We start from the raw sequence: 25,818 nt of genomic DNA, 5'->3' as shown, positions 1-25,818 counted from the left end.
CCTTCTGCATGCAGAGAAATTTTTTAAATTTCTGTGCTACTATTTTTTTTTAAATCAATATCTTTATCTTCCAGTTAACAACCACATAACAGCATCTTCCGAACTTCATTTTTGATAGAAATAGTAGCAGTATAGCTTAATATTTCACAGCTTGGATAAAATATTGTATATAGACATTTTAAATATTTCTACACAATGAAGATAGCAAACTAAGATATCTCTGTGCATCTTAACAAGCCAGAGAACAAATGCAATGACTGCTAGATAGAAAATGTGCCATTTTCCATATGAGATCTTTTTGGTGTGCCTCCATTTTTCCTCATTCTTCACTTTTAGGAGATATATCAGAAATGTGCCCAGCTTTAAATGGCCAGGCCCATGGATTGGGAATGAATCGATTGGTTCCATTGCTGTCCTTCAATGCTGGGTTATTATGTACTGGTCAACTAATTTTTAATTTTTTTTTCTAGTGGCCAGTGACTCTTTAGAAAAGCTTGTATTACTGTCCTGGTTCTTTAAAAATAAATGAAATATTTTCTTCATACAGCAATTTTAATATCTTTTTAAATGGAAAGGACAAAAGTTTAAACTCTTAGATGAAACTAACTTAGAACCCTGCATTTTATTTCATAGATGAAACACATACAGAGAGTTTACTTGTGTTAGGAAGAGAGAGAAACCTGCATTTTTATATAGCTTCTATATTTATATCAGCTCGACTATTAGGTGTAAAAACTCATATTTATCTCAATATATATGGTAGCAGCCCCCTGGATCTACTGACACATCTACATTTAAAATCTAAAGGCATTTCACTATAATTTTCTTACAGGTTTAATATTGTTCCTTTAACTTCACAGCGGGTGCATATGAATTTGGAAAGTGTTAAAAATGGATTTGCTTATAATTTTGTGTTCTTCTAGATAATCTATTTTACGGTGCAATAATTAAAGTAATCCTATATAATTTAGTTGGGTTCTTTCATATGGTGTTTTGTTTGTAAAGATGTAGTGTTGCAAAGCATCTTAATGGTTTTGGTACTCAAGGATGGGTTTATTCCTTTAGGAGAGCAAAACAACAGAAAAACAATGAGAAAAACAGAGCAAGAAGAAGGAGTGGTGGTCTTCTTCTAGCAGCAAGAGGAATGTAGTTATGGCTTTATTATGAAAGATAATATTTTAAAACTTTTTTACACTCTATCTTGAAAATGATTACAAGAATTTAATATTAAAAAAAAAATCAGTGTCATGGCACAATTTATGGTAAGCTGAAGGCATGTGCAGTTACTTACATTGGTCCATGTAGATTTTGGTTTTTTACTAATGTCTTTTTGTCAAACAAGCTGTTTTGTAAAAAAAAAAAGATTGTACTTTGATGTGCAGTGGAGTAGGAATTCAGGCATTGAAAAAGTTCAACACACCTGATCACAAGACACTGATATCAATTACATTTTTGATCATCATTGTGTTTTCTCCAGACTTTGTGGAGAAATATTTCAATAAGAAACTAATTAATAAGCTTAACAGTGGACACAAACACAGAACCAGTCAGAATTCACCTGTATCCTAATTTGGCATTTTACAAAACTACACTGGACATTTAAAATGTCCATTTTTATTTCCTAACTGTTATCCACACCGAGTTCCTTGGTCCTTCCAGATTCTCAACACAGTCCTAAGGACACTTGTGTGTTCAAATTTTGCACTTCAAAAAGTCATGTGAGGTGGAAAATGAGGTGCAGTGCTTTCTAATGTTCCTACTTTCTGATCTCAGACTAGAAGATAAATAAGGAAGCCATAAAAGTCATGTCAGTGATCTTAGAAGGGACTTTAGTGAACCACCCAAGCCTTTCCTGCTGACATTACTGGGTGATAGAAGTGGGTGTTATGATCAAGCTTCCCCTGCACCTGTGCATTAACAAATTCAAATAGATGTAGGAAAAATCAAAGAAATGTTTTTCCAACGCTTTTTCTATTGACAGAATTTGCATCAGAGAAAGGTGAATCCTCAAGTAATTATTAATTCTATTTACATGTCCTAGAGGAAAATGCAAAAAAAAGGATTTAAGATATGTCAGGAGGGACGTTCTGTGAAGTATCTTACACTGAAATTTGATTTTCTCTGACTTTCTGCTCCCTGCAAGTGAGGAAATAAAAGAGTAAGCTGTGATTTCTTTCTGGTTGAGTCTCTAGGAGAGTCTGCATTTTCATAAACTTGAAATAGTAGGACAGAGGAAAAAAATCAGCTCTGCAATTTGCTTGTTGTCTGCTGTTTGTAATGAAAATCATTGTTAATTTAGGAGCCTGACAGCTGTAGGACATTTGCCATTTGGCAGCAGCTGTCAGTAGCACTCTGGTTTATTTTGCAAACAGATGTTTAATTTGACTTCAAGGCCATTGTCATTTTGTGAGGGGAAACAAAGAGAGAAAAGGAATAGAAATAATAATAATAGTCATAATTTGATTTCCTTTCAAAACATACAGAGAGTCACTACCGATGACATCAGAAGCATTGTCTTTTCTTTACTGAACGTTTGAAATAGTTTTTTTAATAACTGCCTGAAGATATGCATGATAATTCATGTTAAGGAATTGATTTGTCTTGTGTCAGGAACTGAAGGCTTTATTTTAATGTAATGTGATACATTTTTAAAATATGTATTTTATTCATGAATCAAAATGTCATACTGTTTCTGCAGGTCACAGATAAAGAGATTTTGGTCTCTGGATTGAAACCAGCACTTCAGTGGGCCCAAAAATCTTTTGCTTACTGTAGTATGGTGGTGTTCTCATTGCACATCAGTGAATGTTAAGGGCAAATTGAGTATAGCAATGCTGAAAGCAGGTAATTAAAAACATAAGTAGTGTAATTTTTAGTTTTAGTAACAAATTATTTTATCCAGTCTGCGCCTAGTGACTGAGGCTTTAACAAAACCTGCTGTTATAACATTTTGGCAAGATCCTCCATTATTTAAAATGTCTGTTGACCCAGATAAAAGAATGTAGATGAGTGGTGAATGTTCTCAATCCTACAACCACTGGTAATTTCTAGACATTACAAAGTCTAAGTTTGTCATAAAGGTGGCAGAAATGGTCACTTGCTTCTTCATAATACAATTAATATTTCAAGATTGTATTCTGTGAGGGGATGTAGGTAATCTTGAAGTTAAATGTAAGAAGCCACGCTGCATGCATGGGAGGAAATTTCCTTTAGAAAAGATTTTCTAGCAGGCTGAGGTAAGAATCTGGGGAGGTGTCTGCATGCCTGCAGAAATCTAGAGCCATTTTGCAGCTACAGTTTCAAGCACAGCTCTATGATAGTATGAAAGGCAAATGCATGAATTATCAGGGTGCTGGATTCTGGCCATCCTTCCTTGGGGTGAAAGTCTTTCCAGTCTCCTGTGAGTTTCCATTTGTTAGCTGCAGAGTCCCTGGGAGTGCTCTGTAATACGAGGGTCTCAGAACATGAACACTGTATTTATCTTGATTCTTTGCTTCATGAGAAGCACCACAAGATCAATTCTGATTTGTTTCCTAAAAGGAGCATCTGTTTGTATTATTGCAGTTCTTTAGAAATTCTGAAAGGCAGAAAAACCACGCAGAAAAGCAATTGTTCTTTGCACGAACTGGCTGTGGAATTGATTGTTTTTGTCTTTCTCGTTACCTGGGTTGATAATTTTAGGGCTATTGTGAAAGGACTGAAACACTAAATCCAACCAATAATTGGGTGGGTCATTCCTTTCTTTTCCTTGCTGTAATTAGGTGCCCACTTTTTCCATCTTTTCTACATCATTAGACATGCATTAAGTATCTTTGCTATCTGAACAGCAGCAGCCTGCTCTTTTCCCTGCTTTCCTGAAGAAATGGATTTGTTGCTCCATCAGTTCACTGCTCCAGCAGAATGTAGTTTGAAGTCTTGCAATGCCCCAGAAAGCACATTTGATTTTTTTTTTTAATGGTTTCTGGGTTTCATTTGCTGCAGAAAGGGTTGCAGGCTTGTGTCTAGGCAGGGACTGAGCTCTGCTTGTTAGAGGGATAATGAGCTTGATGCTCTCTCACTGCTGGGTCTGGAGCCCCATGATAACCTTAATATGGACCAACTCATTTAAGTTTTACAGATTGGCTGTCATATGGTTTTTTGCCATAGATTTCTCTGAAAACGGAATATATACTAGTTTTATACACAGAGAAATAAATTTGTGCTCTCTTAAAATGCAACTGCCTGTCAATGGTGGCTGAAGTAAATGTATCATGATACAAGAAGCTCATATAAAAATTATGTTCCACATACAAAGGTATTGAGGCACCACCATCTCATGATTGCTCATAAAGAAGTTGTCTTGCTCATCAGGTTTAATGTAGGCAGCAAAATATTAACGAAAGACATTTGTCTAATTTCTCTGAATTAATTGTGGACAAAACATTGTCTTCAATATGGCAAAGAAACACAACAGTTCTGGGGTTTTTTTATAGTTATCTGTATTTCTGCCACACAGTTCTACTCTCAAAATGTAAATATCTTCAGGCAAGTAAGTAAAATAAAGCTAAACTGGAGAGGAGGCAAATTTGACAGGTTCTTGGATATGTTGGATATGTGTTGTCTGCATTGTCTTTTTCAATAAGCAACTTGGCTCAGTGAGAATAAAGTTCTAAGTGCTGTCCTTATAATTTTCTGGTTTTCCAGTGGCCACTCATGCCTCATAAGAAATTCAGGCTGCAATTCCCTTCTGATTAAGTGAAGGTGAAGTTGGTAATTGATTTCAGGAGAAGGTCAGTCAGGTGTCACTAGAGTGTCACCTAACAGAAGCACAAGACTGTGGGACACATCTGGGTTTTCAAAACATCCTCCACATCCGTTTATCTGGAAAGTTTATGGTTTTAGTTTTCAAAGCATGAAATTTTTTTCTGTCTCTTTTTCAGTTTGAATATTTGGTGGGAACGAATGACTCCCCACTATAATAAACAAAATCACCTTATATTTTTATCTAGAAGATCAGGAAATTTGTTTTCCTTGTTGCTTCAATTTCAAAGCCTAGACCAACATTTGGAAATGTTTAGATGGCACTGCTTAGTTGTCAGTCTCAAACCCATAATGGATTCACCTGTTTCACATACAGGTGCCTGAACGAGAATTCTGGCTTTTCTCCACAAATTCTGAACAATGAAATCTGTATTTCCTCCTGTATCTCTAATCACACTTGGTGTATCTCAATTATCCATATTAAAACATCTCCCTCTTGGAGTTTCTAATGAAGTTAAGAATCTCATTAGCTGCACTTTTGTTCCAAATAAAATGTGGTAGGGATGAATTCCAGTACCTAGTCTATGCCTGCTTCTCAATATAAAGGCTGATTTATCATTCTAATCCCTGTCATTACTGCTTGCTACTGTTCACAGTGCTCCTTTAATAGTTTTATTCATGTGCTCTCCTTGTCCCTGTGACTGGGGGAGATACAGACCCTGGATCTTTTGCTTAATCCCTGCTCCTCTAAGCTCAGTTGTAATCACTTCCTCTACAAAATCCTGACCTTTATCCGGATCACCGAGACTTCAGGAACCCCACTGAGGCAAAAAGCTTCTTGAGACTGTAGGGTTTGTTTCCTCCCCCTGCTGCTGCATGCTATTGTGTAGAAAATGCATAAAATCACCATAAAAAGGAATCACAATCTTCCAAGGAGTGTCATTACCCCAGAGTGTTTTAGGGGGGTTAATATTTATAATTTATATATACTCACACCCACAGTCTGATAATCCACTGCTGCAGAAAGGAGATATGCCTGGGCTTGGTTCTCACTCTTATGCATTTCTTGGACAATTTTTTATTAATTTCCTAATCTGTTTCTGTACCCTTCAATATTGCTGTTTCCTTATCCTTGAGAATATTTTTCTGATTTTCATATGTTTAGCAATTCGTCTTTCTCCATCATTTTCTTGCTCTGCTGCAGCCAAAGTGCAGTCAGTGCCACTGGTGTTGGCAGCTAATCAGACACGAGAAGGTTGTATGATTTTGGCATTTTTAGGGCTGAAGTGGGAAGACCCTGATGTACAAGTTCCCTTCCATTGCGTTCTCCAAAAACCTGTGTACCAAAGTTTGGCAGCAATGTTTGCCAGAAATGCCTGCTACGAGGATTTTTGGCAAGGAGAACATTTGTGTGAGCTCGAGGCACTGCTCTAACACTGTTCTCAGCCAGGAGCAGGAGCTAAACAATGGAGAAACTTGCTGAAAACAACCCTAATAATGCAGAAGAATTTCATGGATTAATTTGATCTGTCTTTCATAATTATGTGTCTCATGAGCGGGGTGGTCTTTCAGCTGTTTCTTAAATACAATTTGAATTTGCCTTCTTCCCAACATAGTGCCCCTTCAGAACGAGGGAAATGGAAGAGTCACCAAGAACAACTCTGTTATTGCTCCTCTATTTTCTTCATTTCCCTGCACTCCTGTCTTTCAGCATGGGCACCCAGCATCTCCTGGCATTACGTGGCTGAATGCTCAGTAGGCTGTGCAGTCCCAGCTGTCAGGGAGAGCTCAGAACAGCCCAGGTGGAGCAGATTCAGTTGTTTCAGGTATTAATTCTTGACAGATGAGAGCTGTGTCTCAGCTGCACTAAAGAACTGACAAGTCTCTTCTGATGGCTCCAGCTTCACTCAGCCTCGAGTACTGAAGACATTGCATCAAAAACTTCCTCAGGGAAATACATTCATAACTGTAAGGTCTCTTTTAAGAAGCAGTATTAAGCATTTTAATAATAAATTATCTTTGTTTCAGTGGGTGTTAATTAGTTCCATTAATTGTGGCATTCACATTCAGCTTCCTGTCAATTCAAATGAAGATTTTTTTCAGATTTGAAAACATCAAATGCTTTATTCCAATCTAGATTCCTGCTATTGACTATCCACTAATCGGTATTTGATGAATGGGTGGGCTTTGTTAGGATATTGCTTTGGACAAAAAAATATTTTTCTGTGCAAGCAAATAACTTACTCATTTAATCATATTTTCCATATATTATTAGTTGACAACTTTTTAAAAAATAGGAGGAGAATGACAGCTGTGGTTTTTTTGCTTTATCTTCAAATTCTTTTACATCATACTTTATAAATATTAAAAAGGTAGAAAAAATTTTCTAAACTTTTGTGAATTTTTTCTACCTTTTAACTGGGCACTTATGGTCATGTTTAAATTTTTATTCTTCTGGGGTTTTTTTAGTATATAAAAAAGTAGTGGTTCTTTTTTTACCTCCCCAACCTGGAGTGGAAGAAGGTGATTCAAGTGAGGAGGAAAATATAAGTAGAATATCAAGATTAAGAGCAATGCTGTAAAAGGGAAAATATGTTTTTGCTGTGTCTCAGCTGGCCACGTGGGCTTTGTAATCACGGCAGAATTATTATGATTAAAATTAGCAGTGACCTCAAGTCAGGTAGAGAACTTGGGGACAGGTGAAGGAACATATGTGAGGGTTTGAGATGTGGCTTTTGCCTGTGTGGTTGGTTTTCTTCCCCACCCTGCCATATCAGGTAAAATAGGCTGGCAAAAGGGGCAGGGTTTGAGCACCCAAAAGAATTAAATATTCAAGTTCCTTGTGCAAGTGGGTGAGTGTTATACAGGTTGCAGAGACCTTAAGCAGAAATAGATTGCAGCTTGATAAGGGTTTTTTATTTTGCTTCAGTTTTTGATCTTGTATTTAGGATTTGTTAGTTAGGACACAGGTGCTTTGCATTGGTTCTTAGCTGAGTTATTGGATAATAGGACTTTGGGCTCACTAGCTTGAAAAAAACCCCACAGTCCCATCTTTGGTAGATTATTTCCATCTACTTTACAAAATTACTGCTTAGAATGACATGATAAGTCCATCCTCCAAACACTGAGTCCTATCCAGTGTGTTCTGACTTCCTTTGCAGTATGATTTATGATGCTTAGCTCTGACATTCAAAGATTGCTACAGAAAGTGAGGGCTATCAAAATCCCAGGTGATTATATAGCCCATGAACAACAATGGGCTTTAATTGATAGTTTCTTTTGGCTTTCTTTTTTTTTTTTTTTTTTTTTTTGCAAGGTACAATGTAGCGTTCTTGTCAGAAATTATCATATCTTCTTATCCTGAAGATTTTAGTTTAATATTTATGTCCTGTGGCCATTCAAGCAAAGAACAGAGAGATTTTCTGAGGGAAAATATAAGACAGCAGCATGTACAGCTGTGGTTTCCCCCAGAGCTTTTTGTTGTATTATATGCACATATTGAATATGATTGCCAAATTAGTCCTGAAGTCAGCGAGCTCCTGCGTAGGTGTGTGGTGGCAGCCCTGAGTGTGACATGGAGACCCCAAAAGGATTTGGGAGCAAGAGGAAATTTGTAAGAAAATCCTTAGAGCATTCTGTTCTTGCTGTGATGCTTCTCTGAGTTGTATTTTCTGACAGTACATGTGAAAAAAATGAAACTGAAGAAGGATACTCCAGTGTGTCATTATGTGCTGAAGTTCTTAGAAGTGAACGTGTTTTATTGTTTTTCATGGGACTGATGTATTGGAGAAAAGATCCTCATCCTGTGCAGGGATGTAAATGGGGAATTATAGCAACACTGGTAAACTTCATGTTAATTTTACTGTGTTTTATCCAACATCAAATATTGATTCTGGTTGGTTTGTTTAAATTGAGTTAACAGCACACTTTAAAATAAACTAGTGAAGAAACTCCACAAAATGACAACAAAAAATGCATCTTTTCTTTTAGCTTCTAAGTTGTGCATTAAATAAGAAATATTTTGCTGCAAATTTTTAGAATGTTGACCCAGTGATGGCAGCTGACAGCTTCTGGTGTAGATGGAGCCTGTCCTGGCTGAGCCAGCACACTTTCCCTACTGGAAATTGTTTTGAAGAATGTGGTTATTAAATACACTATTAGTGTAAAAATTGCTGGACACCTATTGGCTAAAGGCTTGTATGGGCTTTTGGAGAAATTTTAATTTCTTTTTAATAAAGGTCTCCTAAATATTAGAAAAAAAGGTAAATATTGTTGGCAAACTTCTGGGAGTTTGTGCTTTCCCTGGCCTTGTAAGTGCTTGTCAGAAACACAGGTTTGGCTTTTTTTTTTTTAAGACATAGAAGGAAATAAAATGAGAACATCCTAAATAATGCATTAGAACGACAAGACCCAATAGAATCAGTAAAATTACAGTAGATGTAAATTCATGGTTTTCACATCACTTTCTAGTGTTAAAGTAAATTGTATAGTTAGAAATTCTTTCTCTCCAAAAATAACCAACAAACCGAAAAAGGAAAACAAACTTAACATCCTGTTAATTGTTCTCAGTAGCTTTCTGAGTGGGGAAACAACTTATCATACTGTAATTAAATCAGTGAGGCATGGAATAATTAAAGAAATAATTTTGATAGCTAGAAGGGTAGGACAAGGTTAACTCACAGGTAATATAGAGCAGGAAAAGTTTCTTATCTGCAACTCAGTAGATTATTATTATTTCTTAACATCCAAGTAAAATTTGGAGTATCCTCAGCAGCTCTGACAAAATCTTTTTATTCAAATGTAATTCTAATATTGTACTTAATGGTTTTGATGTAAGCTTAAAAAATGTCATAGGAACAATTCTTACAAATCCTCTTCCTTACTTCTTTTGTCACATCACCACACCCACAGAGGTAATTTAAGAGTATTTTTTTTCATGTTAGGATTTAAATAAATGAATGAGGAAAACAATCTAAAGCTGTTTCTATGGGGAAAAAAAAAAAAGAAAGAAAAAAACCTCAAAGTGACTCCTCTGTTTCTGGTATGAGCTGGAGCATTCCCAAGGCTGGCCTGAATTTTTACAGTTTATGACATTTCCTGTTTCTTAATATCCCAAATGCAATTTCTGTGTTTTTGGCAGAGCTTTTCACAGCAGGGTGGTACAATTGTTGTGGAGCTGGCTGCAGAGGGAGTTTCTTATCCCATGGAAGTCTTTCAAGGCCCTTTTCCCCCACTGCCCTCAGACGTGGTCTGACCAAACCAAGCCAGGACAGGGACATTCCAAAGTGGCATTGCCAAAGCAAACACTACAGAAGTAGCCAACTATTCTTTCTTTTTCATGTGAGAACTAGAAAACAGCAATAATGACACTTTTTGGACAATTCATTTGGTTGGTTTTCTTTAGTAAAGCAGGTGCTGGCAGGTGTAGCAATGCCTGTACCTTGCAGTTTTGCTCCTTAGTTTGGTGATGGAAAAGCTCTAGCACAAATCCAGAAGCCTTACCTTGAAGAAAATGGGGATAAAACAGGGTTTTTGAGTAAAACTTATTTCCTTTTGCCTTTATCCATCATTTTCTGATAGTCAGAGAGAAAAAAATCAGCAAGAAAAACAAGAAATTGAAGATTCACTTATATATATTAATATGGGAGGGAAAGAAACTGGATTGCTCCTTTCCCATGAAGTTCAGACAGCACTGGACATTTGAAGTGGTGGGAAGGATTTATGTAAATTAAACAGATGCATACCTTGTGTAAAGTCTTAAAAGCTTTCTTGCCTCTTTCTTTCACCATTCCATTTTTAGCTCCTTTTGTAAGCCTCAAAGACAAAGGGAAAAAACCTTAGGCCAAAGATCAGAACTTTTTTAGAGGAATAAAAATTATCTAAAAAAAGAAATACATAGGTGAACAAAAGTAGCTATAAAAACTAGCAAATACACTGAGCAGCTGTTTTGGTCTGTGCTCAGTCTAGAAGCTGATTATTAAAACAGTTAATACTTTAAAATTATTTATGATTGAGTATTTGTAGAGTTCTGTGCCTGCTTTTGGTATTTATGCAGCCATGTAACGTGCCCCTCCTGGTGCATTTGGAATCAGTGCAAAACCTCCCATTTAAATTATTGTCTATATAGTTTCAAATTCAGCTGAAGTCACAATGGTTTAGAAAGCTGTGAAGCTTTTGGTATTAGAAAAGGAACTGTTCCCTTGACATTTTGCAGTGACAAGCTAACTGCAGCAAAAAGAATAACACAAGTACACTTCAGGCTTCAAACAATCTTTCTCTATTTTCTTTTTTTTTTTTTTTTCTAAAATAACTACTTCTCAAAAACACATAATACCTTTGTTACCTGCAGAATTGAGATCTTCATCAAACAGCTGATTTTGTGTTTGTGTGGATTAAGACAATGGAATAATTTAACTTGGAAGGGAATCTGGAAGTCATTTAGTCCATTCTCCTGCTTGAAGTAGGTGTTGGACATCAGTTTGGTTCTTCCCTCAATGGGTTGCCAAGGCATGGATCTGATCAAGTTTTGAATATTTCCAGAGATGGATGTTGCACAAACTGGCAGCCCATTCCTGGGTTAAATCTCTTTGATTAGCCTCATGGTGAGAGAGGTTTTCTTGTGTCTGCACGATATTTCTTGTGCCCCTACTTTCTGTCTCCCTGTAGTGTAGCATCACAAAGTCTTTAAATTTGGCTTTGGCTTTCAGTTTGAAGGCTGGAAACCTTAAGGAGCATGCCACAGTCACATGTTGGCCATTGGGCTCTTATTCTTCCTAGCTCTCGTAATTGAGTTTGTTTCATTTTTTTTCCCATTTATTTCTTCTTAGAAACCCTGAAAAAAGGTTTCTCAGGAAGGACTAAGAGTTTTTTGCACCCTTCTCAGGCTGTTGTAGCTTTAAGAAGCTTGCAAAACCCAGTTGTTCTCCTGGGTACTTTGTAAGGTGAAAAGAAGGATTCCTCTCCTATGCTGGCCATCTTGGCAAAGAAAGAACAGCAAAATTGCATCTTATTTTTGATAATTTTATGGGTGGGACATTGCCAAAGGAGGGTTACATGACTGCAGCAACACATCTAAGCATATACAGTCTCACTTTTCTTCCCACTTTTTCCTTCCTCGCCTGTCATGAGTGAGGAATAGTTCTAGAAAGATTAAGATGATTATTTGACTAATACTGAAGGAAGGCAAGAAACTGGCCCTTGCTGTTTAGAGTGTTAAATACAAGTGATGGTACAAAATGTTGCTGGAAGAATGTGTACTTGTGCTGGTAAACAAGGAAGAGTGCCAGCTCCCACAGTGTGCTGTCCTCAGGAGGCTCTCTGTCCATAGATTGGCTTTGAATTTAACCAAAATCTGGTTTTCTCATGGGAAGAAGATAAAGCTTACATGTGAATTAAATTGATATACTTTAAAATGGTCAAAGAAGGTAGTTAAATTTTATCTGGCACCAAATATATCCAGCCCCCTCAGCTGAGGGACTGAGGCACTGAGGCTTAGTAATTTACATTTTGTTTGAACTATAAGCCTCAATAAAATATTCCAGATTTAATTAATTTTAAAGCAGCTTGTCTTTTGGAACCTGTGAATTACTTTCAAAGAGTGTACCTTATGCCATCTTTTTCCTAACTTCTGTTTTTCATGATGTTTGCACTGAAGTTGCTGTCATATATCAGAAGTACTTATCTCTTCAGAATGCCATGTAATTTCCTATGAACAGCTGCTCACTATAGCTGTGCTGTTTTTTGACTGAAATTGAATACAACTTCAGTATTTTAATATAAGATTTGATTGAATTATTGAATGCTCACTTGTCTGTCATGCATTTCAAGAGCACAGGTCCTCACCATATGCCTATGGCCACTTCTTGAAAGGTAAATATATTTCAGGTTTCTGTAAAATGTGATGAAATTAAAATGCAAGTTGAAATAAAAATATCTTATCTGTAATCCCATGTCGTGTTGTCAGTACAGGGATGTATAACCATGTCTTAGCAGTCATTTATGACTCATTTTCTTTTTTCTTTGACAAATAAACTTATTTCAAACTTTTTTTCTCCTCTTTATAGAGCCAGTATTGTGCAGAAGCGCATAATTTATTTTCAAGATGAGGGCTCTCTCACTAAAAAAATTTGTGAACAAGGTAAGGTAAAGTAAAATATCTTTCTGACCTCCTCATTGCATTTTGCATTTTTCTCTTAACACATTGTCTTAAACTAAAATTTGGAGGTCTTGGACAGTTTCATCCAGGTTCAGATTTGGGATCCATTTAGTTACATGCTACTTGCAATTTTTTTCCTGCTCTTTGTATGATACCCATTGATTTCCAGGGCACTCTGTTATTGAACCGTGAGCTATTTCCTTCTTTCTGAAACCTAAATGTTGCACTTGGTTATTGCATCTCACTGGAGAATTCATCTACTTTATCTGTTCAGAAATTTCAAGCCTATTGCATTTTGAGATCATCTGAGGTTTGCCCTTCTCTGATAACAACCAGAAACAAACCCCTTCTGAATCTGCAGATAACTGAAATATTAATGCCTTTTAATTGAAAATTGTGGATTTAAATCATTCCATCCACTTATAAATATGGTACAGATATTTCAGGCTTGTCGTTTAGTCTAACAGCAAATTTAAAACTAAATCTAAATAAAAACCCAAACCCATGTTTAACTCAGATTTATTTCCTGGAGTGTTTATTATGGCAGCTTCACTGTTCTCACTGGTTTGGAGTTGTGGCCATTTTCAATGGATGCTTTGGTGCTTTTTCAGACTCAGCCTCGGAAGGTGTGACTGAGAAACCAATTTTAGACTGTTGTGCCTGTGGAACTGCCAAATACAGGCTGACTTTTTATGGAAACTGGTCCGAAAAAACACATCCCAAAGATTTTCCACGTGAGTATCACTCTTTTTGCCTGTACCACAGCGGGGCCCTGAGGAGGGCTGGAGCTGTTTGTGTGACACAGCATCACTTATTTACAGCTCAGCAGTGTAAATTATGATATATAGGGAATCCTGCTGGCACTCAGCATTGAAAATCAATGGATCTTTCTGCACTATACATTACCAGTACATTCTATTGATTTGCCTGACATTTGGAGCTAAGGCTTGTGTGAGGTTATATTTGCAAGATATCTTTGTGGGGAGAAAGGTTCCTTTCTTTTTTTCCATTTGAAAGCTTAGAATGGTTATAATGTAGAGGTAAGAAATGAGATTTTATGAAAAAGACCACAAAGGACAGGCAACACACTAATATTTTGATTTTTCAGCCATGCCAATCTACTTAGTTTGTTTTACTGCAAAGTATTTTTAATTATTTCAGTCAAATTTGATGAGTTTTGAATCTCGCTGTCCATGGATATTAATTTTATATATATATTTTATATATCATATATATATTTATATATATATAAAATTATTATATATTCTGTTATATTATTATGTAAGGATATTAATTCTATCTATCTATCTATCTATCTATCTATCTATCTATCTATCTATCTATCTATCTATCTATCTTATCTATCTATTTAACTATCTATCAATACTCTGTCTTCTTTGTCTTTGTTGGTTGAAAACACAGATAAGAAACACCTCCTGAACTTGGCCTGTCTGGGTTTTTAAGTGTCTGAACTACAGAATCAGTATTTTTGTTGCAAGTTTGCTTTCTGCAGTTACCCAAGTATCTGTAAAAAAGCTGAAGTTACAAAATTACATATTATCTATTTGATCTTCCATTACCAACTCCACAGTCTGTGGGGAAAAAAAAGACCAGGAAAGTATTTAAGAATATGAGTTATATTTACAGGTTTTTAAACTCTGTTATGTTTTATGTGGCTGATGTTTATTATAGAGGCTTTTTTATGTTAATTGAAAAAAAAATATTATTGTCACAGCATCAGAATATTCTCATGTAACTCAAATATGGTTTACATCAGCTCAAATTTTAACAGCCTAAGCAACGTTGCTTGTGTTGAGTTTGAAGCACAGCATTGTTCAAATATTATTGGTCAGCATAATATGGGGGAGATAAAATAAGCAAAGCCAATAATTGCAAGGATGCTCTTTCAGGCTATTGGATGATTTAAATATCTGCTGAGTGTGAACTTTGTGTGCACTATTTGGATTCAGCTGGTGGTTAGAAATAGGTCATGAGAGAAGGACTGAAAGCTATGAAGTTACTGTGGCTTGGTGATGTAATACTGGGAATAAATGGCCTTTTCTTTTACATCCAAGTTGGTGAACTCATGAAAAGTACAGCTGCATGATGGAAAATAAGCAACTTGTGACAGTTTGCCTGCTATCTCTCTCCAGTTACAAAATGGTGAATTAAATCAATATTTTACTTAAACTGGAAAAATGAAAAAAATAACCATTTGTACTTACATGATTAATCACAGCAATAACAGCTGATAAGATTTTGCATTAAAATTTCTGAAAGTTGAGGGAAAGATCTCATCCAAATAAAGTGCTGTTAAAAACAAAACATAGTCATTGGCATTATTCTTAAAAATGTTGAGTTTGTGTAGTGATTACATTAAAATAAAATGGTAGTCATTGTGGAATGTGGTAATTATTTGCCAAGCCACCACATAAAAAATTTGCTGTATTCTTGTACCACCAGTAAGGTTGGAATAAAAAGCAGATAATAAATTTTGTATTTAAAATATTTTTTTATCTTTTAAATTGCTTTAAAAAACCCTAAAGAGCATGCACTTTGTGCAAAGCATTTCTTTTCTCTGGATATCAGCCATTTTTGCCAACAGAAATCCATATGCTCGTTGTCATGATACGATATGAGCACACCTTTGAAACGTGTCAGAGGGTAAATTCTCAGCTTGTGGTGTCACCTTGATTTTCCTGCAAAAATACACGTATGAGTGTCTCAAGAAACTGCTCAAAACTACAAGAATGAAGTGAAATAACAGCACTGGAAAGCTGTCAGTGCTCTGCTTGCTGTCTTAAGACCTGGAGAGCAACATTGGATGCACAACAGCTCTGGCCTCAGATTGTGTCATGCAGAGGAGGTTTTTGGTGCTTAGAGATAAAAGCTTAGGAAATATCAAGCTGTCTCTTTGTTCTCACAAGAAAAGGGATGGTTTGAGGTGAGGAGTGAAACATTTGCAAATGAAGCAGTTTGGTGAAAAGTTTAGGGTGGGCTTGGCAGGACTTTGAGCTGCTCATTGGGCAGGGGAGTGGTCAGGAGCTTTCTCTGCAGAGTCAGTATCTCAGGGAGGGCTGGTTGGTGGAACAAAGGCATCAGATGTTCCTGTCCTGGTCAGGACAAGGAGGGACAGAGGCTTTGGACCACAGTGAACAATCCCTTCTCCTTTTGACTGAAGACTTACAGGCGGTCAGATTCTTCTTTGTGGTGACAAATTTTTGTTCTGTAGGAACTATTCTCCCTCAAAAAGCGTTGATGCTGTGATCCTTAAGGAGATGGAACAGAGGCTAGAATGATTTAAGAGGAATAAAGTGGAGATTTACTGAAGAACCTTCAAAGGCCACGCCCTGGCAGTACCCAGATGGCTCCAAGATGGAAGCAAAAGAGGGCTTGGTCAGGAGATCTCACATTTTTAGAAGTTTTAGTTAATTTTCATCTTGAAGCTAATTGTCCAGCCACAGCTCCAGCCCAGGCAGCCCCATCCTGCTTGTTTTTCTCTCTCCAGCCCATGGTGTTTGTGCTCCTGGGCTGAGATTTGGATCATTTGTCCTTGGTGCCCAGCTGGAGCAGGAATTGTTTTGTGTCCCTGCTCTGTGCAGAGAGCTCAGCATCCCCTCATGGGAAGCCCAGACCCACACACTAAAGCAGCACAGAATGTGAGAAATAGAAAAGGCAAACCTGAGGCATCAGCTGTGTTTCAGGGTGAGCTGCTGTCCATGGGACAGCCAGACCCTTGTGCCAGGAGGAGAGGATGGAGTTCCCATCACCGGGGCTGAGGGACAGCATCTCCCTGGGCTTGGGCAGGTGCCACTGTAGATTTCAGGAATATTTGCTGGATCTTAGACCAAGAAACCAGCTCCTGACATTGCAGTCTTTTCAGCTGTGGAGGAGGGAAGGTTTAGTTTTGTTTTTTTCCACACATAGGTCTCAATTACTGATTCACTTTAGTTGACTCTGAAAACACCAGGACTGCTACATTCAGAGTTCTGTAAGTGTATTTTGGTCCAAGTTTAGGACTAGGAAAGCTATGAAGTTTGTGTTTGCTGCTTTGCTAGGCCATCTTCCTCATCTATCTATTCTGCCTCCTACATTTTTCTTTTTTTCCCCTGCTGTTGGTGTTCATTTTTTATTTCTAATCTATTTTCTACTCCCCATGATTAGGTTCCTGCATCTGACTTTATACAATTCTCTGCACACTCCTTTTCAATTTCATTGTTCCACCTCTCACATCTTAAATTTGCATTCCTTTTATTTACTTCATTATTCATTTTCCATTCATTTATTCAGTTTGCAGCTGTTTTTACTGCTGCTCTCTACCTTTTGCATTGTGAAGAAAAACGTTAAATATTGTCTCACTCCATCATTCTGACTCCCTCATCTCCTGCATTCTTTGCTTTGTTACCAGACTGTCTGCTTATGTTAGCAGTTCATTTTCTCACCCTTTTCCTTTAAGCCCATATATTTGCAGAAGGTTACTTGACACTTAGGTGAATTCATTTTTATTTCCAGGACTGTGGGACTTCTGTGACTCCTTATTTCTGTGCAATTCTCTTTTCAGGTCCATCATACTTCCCTAACATCTTTTCTTTATACTTTTTTTTTTTAATTTTGTTTTTTATTTAACATGATAAGAAACAAGAATGGGGATCCTTTTGCTTAGCTCTACAGCTCTTACATTATGAGAAATCTGAGCAAGAAAACTCAGTGGATATAGAAGTGAATACAGAAAAATTTACTTCTTCACTGCCTTCAATAAGGAAAAAACTTCCTTTAAAAACTGAGGGTGACCACTGAAGTCTTCCCTTGAAGGTTTCCTTCTCAAAAATATTTGACATAGAAAGTTTTAATTGAAAGTTGCTTAAACTTCCTGACGTGAGATCTTTGGTGAGGAAAAACTAATTAATAAGGCTATTTGTTAATAAGCCTATTCATAACTATTAATAAGCTTATTTGTTTTGAGTGGCTCAATTCCTGTCAGTCACTGGCTTTTTCTCACCACTCTGAAGATGTGTATGGGTGCAGTGAGAAGTGGCAGCATGCAAAAACCTCAGGAGTAGGGGCTTCAAAACTTTATTAAAGTCAGAAATTAGGATTTCAGGCTGTCTCTATGGTTGATTTATTTTATTTTGGTTTTTTCCCCCGTCAAGGACGCACCAACCACTGGTCTGCCATCATTGGTAGCTCTCACTCCAAGAACTACATCCTGTGGGAGTATGGAGGATATGCCAGTGAAGGGGTCAAGCAAGTTGCAGAGCTGGGGTCCCCAGTGAAAATGGAAGAAGAAATTCGACAGCAGGTAGGTGCATTTTGGTGCTTACTTTAAAAAAAATGGATCCTCACTTGGCCTGAGAACAATTTGTCATTGGCAATGCCTGGGAATGTAATTTTGCTGGATAATTCTCAGTTCAGTGGAGAAGGAGTTCTGTGTGTCTTTCTTGATTCATTCTTACCCTGGCAAGAGTTTTTGTCTAGGAAAGGACAAATAAGCTTCAGCGTTCTGGACTTAGAAAAATCTCAGTGCCACGTAAAGCAGAAATCAGAAGCAGCAAAGTGAAAATCACTTTTTAAGGCTTAATTATGAAGAGGCTTTTTAAAAAGAAAACTTTGAAGACAGCAAGCAATACCCCTGCCTTAAAATAGTGAATGATTCTTTATCATTTAGATTCACTTTGCAGAGTGCCACATTTTGCTTCTTGATGAATCACCTCATTTTGTGTTACACAAATATCTAAAGTGCTGTGTTTCCCTGTTCATCATTATTTATGTGGCACAAGCATTCTTTCCTTAATGATCCCTTTTACAAAGAAAAGAATCTATTCCTTAATGCTGAACACGTGTATGAGCCCCTCTGTAACTTTCTTTGCTTCTTCTACATTTGAGTGGATCTTTCCTGTATTTGACACTTCTGAAGATGAAGCCAGCAAAAATAAAAGCAGAGTTCAGGATGATATTGTGGATTAATCATTCTCCCTTTTGGTAACTGCTGCGTGTTAAAAACAGTATTTCAAGACCTCCAGGGTAGGTTGTATACAGGGTTACACTGAGAGATATAAAAAAAAAATCCAATTATATTTATATAAACAGCATAAAACAACCTCAAAGATTGTTTTGAAAAAAGTTGTATAGCAAAAGGCTTTGTGTGCTAAATTTAATTTGCTTTCTTATGATGCTTAAGTGTATATAATCATGGTACAAGAACATCTGGTGTATTTGACAAGAAACTCCCAAAGCCAAGAAAAAGAAAATAAAGCCAGCTTATAACTCAATATATAAAAGGGATAGAAAAGGAATATGAAGAGGAAAAAAACAATATCAATGTGGGATTAAATGCGATCATGGATACATTGCCTCTTTAAACCATGATAAACCTTGGTACACCTGGAAATAGAAAGTAGGCCTTGATCCTATGCAGAAAAGTGGCTGGATTTTATCCCACCAATATAATATAAATCCAGATGGATTAGAATTGTAGCAGAGTATTATATATACCTCATGGAACTTATCATTTTTGCTGCTTACTTGGGAAATCAATATTTTCTGGTAGTAGATCCACGTGGAATGAAGAAAATCAGCAATTTTATATTGAAGAAGATAATTTCTGTTTCAGTCTTGGTGAATACTTTATAGATAGGGGTTTGGCACATCTGAATTGGGACTGTACAAAGACTAGGTTGTCCTGAAGCAGCAGGAGCAAGAGGAAGGTTTTGGGTGAGGAGCAAGCAGAGGGGCACTTGGAAAAGGTCACACTGGGGATTGGGAGAAGGGCAGGGAATTTGAAGGGAATATGGAAAAGAAAATGAAAATCATGCCTCTGCTTTCCAAATCTGGCTTCTTTGTCATTATGTACCATATATTTGCAAAGAGGGGATGTATTTATACACTGGACTCAAATCAGAGGAGATTGTGATTTTTAGAGTACATCAAATAAATAAATGGCTACAATTTCTGAGGCTGCTGGCACTGAACGTGAAATTAGTGAGCATCACAGTTAATTCCAGCATTGGGATGTCTGTTTGGGCCAGCCCTGCAGAAATTATCCTGGTTCTCCTGGGTCAGTTTATCCAAGTAATCAGCTGTATTCTACCTGGATCTTACCTAGAACAGTGCAGCATGTCATTAAGTGCCATAACATTTTTGTTGAGTTTGACTTTTTTCTTTTTAGTGCTTAAGCTGCACTTTTTCTTTTTAGTGCTTAAGCTGCACTAAAATTTTTGAGAGGTTTTGAGGTAAAATTCTGCAACCAAAACAGTAGAGCAATGCCAGGAGCTAATTTGCTGAAATTTAAGTCAGGCTGGTATTTTTTGCTTTTTTTTAATTGCACTTTGTCCCTTGCAATATCCCCACCTGCCTTGAAATTTGACAATATTGTTTCCTTCCTCACATGTTGCAATCTACCTCATGATCTATTTGCTCTTTTTCCATTTCTTATTTTACCTTTCTTTCCACTTTCTGCCGTCCTACCAGCCTTGTGTTGATGGGAGGGTGCAGTTCATTAGAATCATTCTCCAAGCAGCCTTGATGTTTCTGAAAACACAGGAAAGGCAATTTTTGTTAATTTTTGTTTAATTCTGGTGCCTGAACTCAGAGCTCACTCACTGCAGTTGATGAACTCCTTCCAGGGCCACACTTGGATTTGAATCTGCTGTGCAGTTTCTTAGGTGAGCACATAGACACAATATTTTGTGGGAATCAGAAAAGCAGAAACTTCCACAAACACGAGAATATCTGATCTTAGAAGATGCTTAAATTGATGTAAAAACACAATACACTGCCATTAAGCAGAAAAATCATAAATGTTTCTATAGTTATAAGTAAGAATGTGCCTTAAGTAAGTAAGAAAGTGTATTAGGTAAGACAGCAAGGAGTTTATAATGTTGGGGTGTGGTTGTATAGAATAAGATGAGTTTAGAAATTATAATAAAAACATATATATAGATATGAGACAGAAACCCATTAGATTAAATTAGCCACAGTACAGCAAAAGTAAGTAAAGGTGGTAAGCTAGAAAAGCAAAATAAACCCTGTGACAACTGTCTATTAGTTTAAAAAGGTGTCTATTATCTTGTAACAAAGAAACTTGTAACTACTCAAGCTATGACCAATAGCTTACTCCTTTAAAATCTCACAACCTCTAAACAAGAAATCGTTCTTAACCCAAAAATAGTCCCATCCCTTCTTCTCTAACAACAACAATAATATTTACGTAACCAACATCTGTCACTGACATTATCCGAGGTTGTATTAAAGAAAAAAAAATCTAATTCTTTTTGTGTTTTATTACCAAAAGATTACAGTGTATCAAACAAACAAACAAACAAAAGGTCTTTCAAGGAGCTTTGTTAAGAAGTGTAATAATAATTATGTGTCATTAAATAAGAGATCCTCATTTTGCTCCCTGTATGACAGAATGCTGCAGCTTTTCCTGCTGCCTGCCACCTTGGGCTGCTCTGGTTTGTAAAGAGCCAGTGGGGTTTTTTCCATGGATGGTCCTGGGCATTGTAAACTTGCTCTGCAGTTTGTTTATCTGGGAAAACTTCAAGGAACTCATCAGCCTTTTTGCTTAAACTGTTGCTGGCAGCCTGGAAGGAAAGGCAGGGCACACAAGAGTTTTACTCAAACAATCTGTCAAGTGGTTGATGTGTACAATGGGATAATTCAAGCGTTGGGCTTCAGGGGTTATAAATGAACAAAGGCTGGAAGAGGAATTATGTGAGGGGGAGAATGTGCGCTGACCTCACATGCCTCTGACATATATTCACACTTCCACTTTGTTTTGAGAAATTCTGGTTTCTCCTGAACCCTTGATTTGATAAACTGGCTTGTAGGAAATGAATGCAGAATTTGAAAGGGAAATTCTGCATTTAAATTGGGAATGCTCCGTTCAAACAAATGAACAAACAAACAAGATGGTTAACACATGAATCAGAAGGAGTAAAGTGTAATTCTAAATCTCATATCCTAGGCTGCTGAAAAAAAGACTAAGATAGAATCATTGTTTTAAATATCTCACATTAAGAGAAATAATTTAGTTTTTCCTGATTATTTCTGAATAAATATTCAGTCATTTTGCCAGCAATTATTTTTTTAACCAAGATAAGTAATACTCTACAGCTTGCATCTTTCTCCAGAAAATGCAGTGTGCACTCTCTGTTCCCTGTGGACTCACATGTGACATTCTTGCAGGTTTGGTTTAATGCCCTCTGAAATGTCAGTCAGTGGGATGACTTTTTAGATTGTCTTCAGTATCCTCAGATGAAAGCTGAGTGTGCCTCCAGACCTTTCAGAACAGCAAGTTCTGTTTTCAAGGAAGATGCTTATAAAGTTTTAGACACAGGATAATTTGAATTGTGTATGTGAATTGGAGGTGAAACCTGAAACAGCAAAAAAAAAATCCATAGAAAAAAATGCAATTGTTATGACTCCATGCAAACATTTATCTTTACAAAATACTCCTGATTTGAAATTTTTTATATTAAAAAAGAAAGAAGAGTAAAAATTAAAGTAAATTTGTCATTGGGTTCATCTTGATTGATTGATTGATTTTTTAAAAGTAATTTCAGAATTTCAGTTGAATAGTTATCATTTTATGACCTGTTTGTAAGGCAGTGCTGTATTCTTTCACAGAGAATGGGGTCATTAGATTTTCCTGGCTGAAGCTGGTAAATCACCTGAATTACAAAGAGGAACTTGCAGGATATTGATTACTTTTTTATTATGGCACTGGGCAAATTGTTGTGTTTACTGAAACAAGCTCAAAAGTTTGCTTTTTGAATCAGCTGTTATTGTGTGCTTAGGGAGGTTAAAATCAGCCAGCCTGGGAAGTTCAACTCAGGTGACTGGTGCTTGACAGAAGAGCTGAAAATTCTCCCTCAGAGGCCAGGAAACACCTGACAATTCCTGGGAATTAGGCTGGGAATTGGACTGGGAAAACTGATTTTTGTTGAAATAGTTCAGTCAAAAAATCAGTGACAACATGGTGGCTTGGAGGAGAACACTGAAACATGAAGGGAACATGTCCCTCTCCTTGAGGAGGACACTGAAACATGTGTAGGAAACATGTTTCTCCTTGAAGAGGACAGTGAAACATGTGATGAGAACATGTCCTTCTTCTTGAGAACAGGGAAACATGTGAGGGAACATGTCCTTCTCCTTGAGGAAGACACTGAAACATGTGAAGGGAACATGTCCTCCTTGAGGAGAACAGTGAAACGTGAAGGGAGCATGTCCTCCTTGTGGAGAACAGTGAAACGTGAAGGAACATGTCCTCCTTGAGGAGAACACTGAAACGTGAATGGAGCATGTCCTCCTTGAGGAGGACACTGAAATGTGATGAGAACTTGTCCTTCTCCTTGGAGGAGGACACTGAAACATGTGAAGGGAGTGTGTCCTTCTCCTTGAGGAGGACAGTGAAACATGTGAAGACAACATGTCCTTCTCCTTGAGGAGGACACTGAAACATGTGAAGGGACTTAGATTGTTTTGCCATGAGCTAAAGTTGATATTCCTGCTGCTGTTGTAACTCACAGGAACCAGAAGGAATTGGCCACCTGGGGTGTTTCATCTTTGCCTGTCCGAGCCTTTATCCCCACAGTGCCCCTTTTCCCCTCAGTCCTCAGGGAGAGTGTGTTCGTTCCCATCCAGATTTCAGAGGCACCACCCTGTTGAAAAGAGAGGAAAATTATTGTGGCCATAAAGCCTGCTGTGAAAAGCATGGCTGCTGCTCTTCCCAAAGCCCTTCAGGTCTCTGTGAAAAGCCCACAGAAGCTCTCAGTGCTTTTGGATGTGGTGTAGCAGTGAAGTAGCAGAACTCTGTCCCAGCATGCTTCCCACTTTAGTTACAGCCTGACAGCATGGTTTTAATGGGGTATTTATTCTAATTCCGGGCAGATCAAGCTGCTCGGTCGTAAATTGGCTTCTAGGCTTCTGTTTGCTCAGTCAGACTCCTCTGCACTCTGTGCATACACCTCTGCTGTGAATTACAGCCCTTTTTAATGCCTTTTGAAAAGGCTAGGTGGTAGATTTATCATGCTTTCCTTTTGGAATATGGACCTTATATAATGATTCAAAATCTCTGGCATTTTGGTAATTAGAAATCTTGAAATCCTTGTATACTGTGCTAAATTTCATAAAGTATTTCTGCCAGAAAGAAATAGTTGTCTACTTATGTCATAAAGAGAAGCTTTATGTGCCAATAAATAACTCATACAACAGGGCTCAGAACACCTCTTCCAGGGGGGCTTCCATCTTTTAATAAACTTCTGATGGAAACTGTAATTAGAATGATTCAGTTGGTGTTGTTTTCTTTAAAAAAAACAGCAACAACAACAAAATGTTCATCCCAACGCCATTCTTTTTTAGTATCTCATGATAATAAAAATGTACTTCCCTAATAAGAAATGAACTGATGCTGCATTTTGTGCCACAAAACACCTTTTGCTAGTCTAAAAACCATTGAAGACAATGACTCTTTCACAAAATTATGTTCTGAAAAACCATTTTTAAGTGGTGTATTATTTTCTGGGCCAAAACATGAAAGACTCAACACACTTTTACTAGTCCAGCCAGTAAAAACTGAATAAAAAATTTGCATTTGAGTCCTCTGAATATATAATGGATAAACTTTCAGCAATTAGGGCACAGTCTTTGTGCCTCAGTTGCTCCGTGTGTGGTTCTCCTGTCTGTAGGGTTGTGAGAGCTGGCAGATGTTGAACACGCTGTACAAAATGTCTTTTTTATTCTTGTTGTCCTCTCCCTGGTTTGGAACACCAGGCAAAATATAATTTTGAACTTTTATTTAGCCTTTGGTCAAAATTTTAGCAAAATAGTGGCTTAGTTAATAATACCTTTTTTTCTTCATTTCTTCCTGCCTTCCCTCACCCCTTACCAGCTGAAGGCTTTCTTTCTGATAATGAAGAGGGAGAGATAATATTTGGAAAACTAAATATTTTTTTTTATTTTTGCTTTAATTTTCTGTGCTTTTAACAGCCATTGCTATTTGATTAATCAATAAGGCACCTTGATTTTTTAAACTCCACCTTGTGAGCTCTCATCTTGCTTAATGAATTCCAGAGGTTTCACACCTCTAACTTTTATGGGCATCTTTGAGTTTTTGCCCTCTGAATAATTACCCAGTAATTGATATTGAATGATTTGCATAACCAAACAATGAGTTATGGTGTTAAGTTAGCTCAACATTTAATTTCTCCTTCATTTTTACCTCAATTTGCCTTGCTGCTTACTTTCTTCTAATCATCACAGACCCTCCATTTCTGATAAAACAGGGAGAAACACATTTTTTCTGTAAAATCCAGTAATCAGGATCTCTTTGAATTAAAGATCTTTAATTTTTTTTTTTTTTTTTGCAACAGTCAGACCCTTCAAGAATAAAAAAGTAGGCTTTACTCAAAGACCCATCTTCTCGGTGAATTCTGATACTAAATTGTGTGGAAATGGGGCCTATCAAAATTCAAACCCTTTTTTAAATCTCTGTAAGAGCTAAGAGGCCCACCAAAGCTTGTGAAGATTTTCTCTGTGTTTGATATCTGCCTGGATTGCAGCAAAGCAAAGCTAGAATTGCTTTTGGTTGATCCATCCCTCTGGGTGCAATGCAATAATTTTAGTTCTCCAGCACACAGACCTAAAAGTCACAAGGAAATGTCACTTGTTTGGGAGAATATGATTGGCTTGCTGATCATTAGTTGCTGATTTTAATATTTTAAAATATCTTGCCTTTTCATTTCTTGCAGTTAGATCTTATCGTGCTGTTCTGCTGCCACAAAATTATTACCTGTAGCAGATTCATCCAGTGGAAAGATGGGACAAAATGATTTCCAAATTATTTTCCTTCAGTCTATGACTGCATGAGAATCTCAGATGATTCTTCACGTGCTGCTGATACCGAAGGACAAACTCCACCTGAC

General features: G+C 37.1%; 1 protein-coding gene across 1 annotated transcript in view; it reads left to right on the top strand.

Annotated features, from left to right (window-relative positions):
- Window positions 1–25,818, top strand: part of SPON1 (spondin 1) — a 189,959-nt gene that overhangs the window by 42,717 nt on the left and 121,424 nt on the right. Inside the window, exons 4-6 of the mRNA XM_021527583.2 lie at window positions 12,804–12,877; window positions 13,507–13,629; window positions 18,046–18,194. Of these exons, the coding sequence (XP_021383258.1) occupies window positions 12,804–12,877; window positions 13,507–13,629; window positions 18,046–18,194 (346 nt within the window). The remainder of the gene's footprint in view (window positions 1–12,803; window positions 12,878–13,506; window positions 13,630–18,045; window positions 18,195–25,818) is intronic.

Source organism: Lonchura striata, chromosome 6, assembly GCF_046129695.1.
Source record: "Lonchura striata isolate bLonStr1 chromosome 6, bLonStr1.mat, whole genome shotgun sequence".
NCBI lineage: Eukaryota > Metazoa > Chordata > Aves > Passeriformes > Estrildidae > Lonchura > Lonchura striata.
Note: the sequence above shows the minus strand (reverse complement) of the source record. Positions and strands in the feature narration are given on the sequence as shown.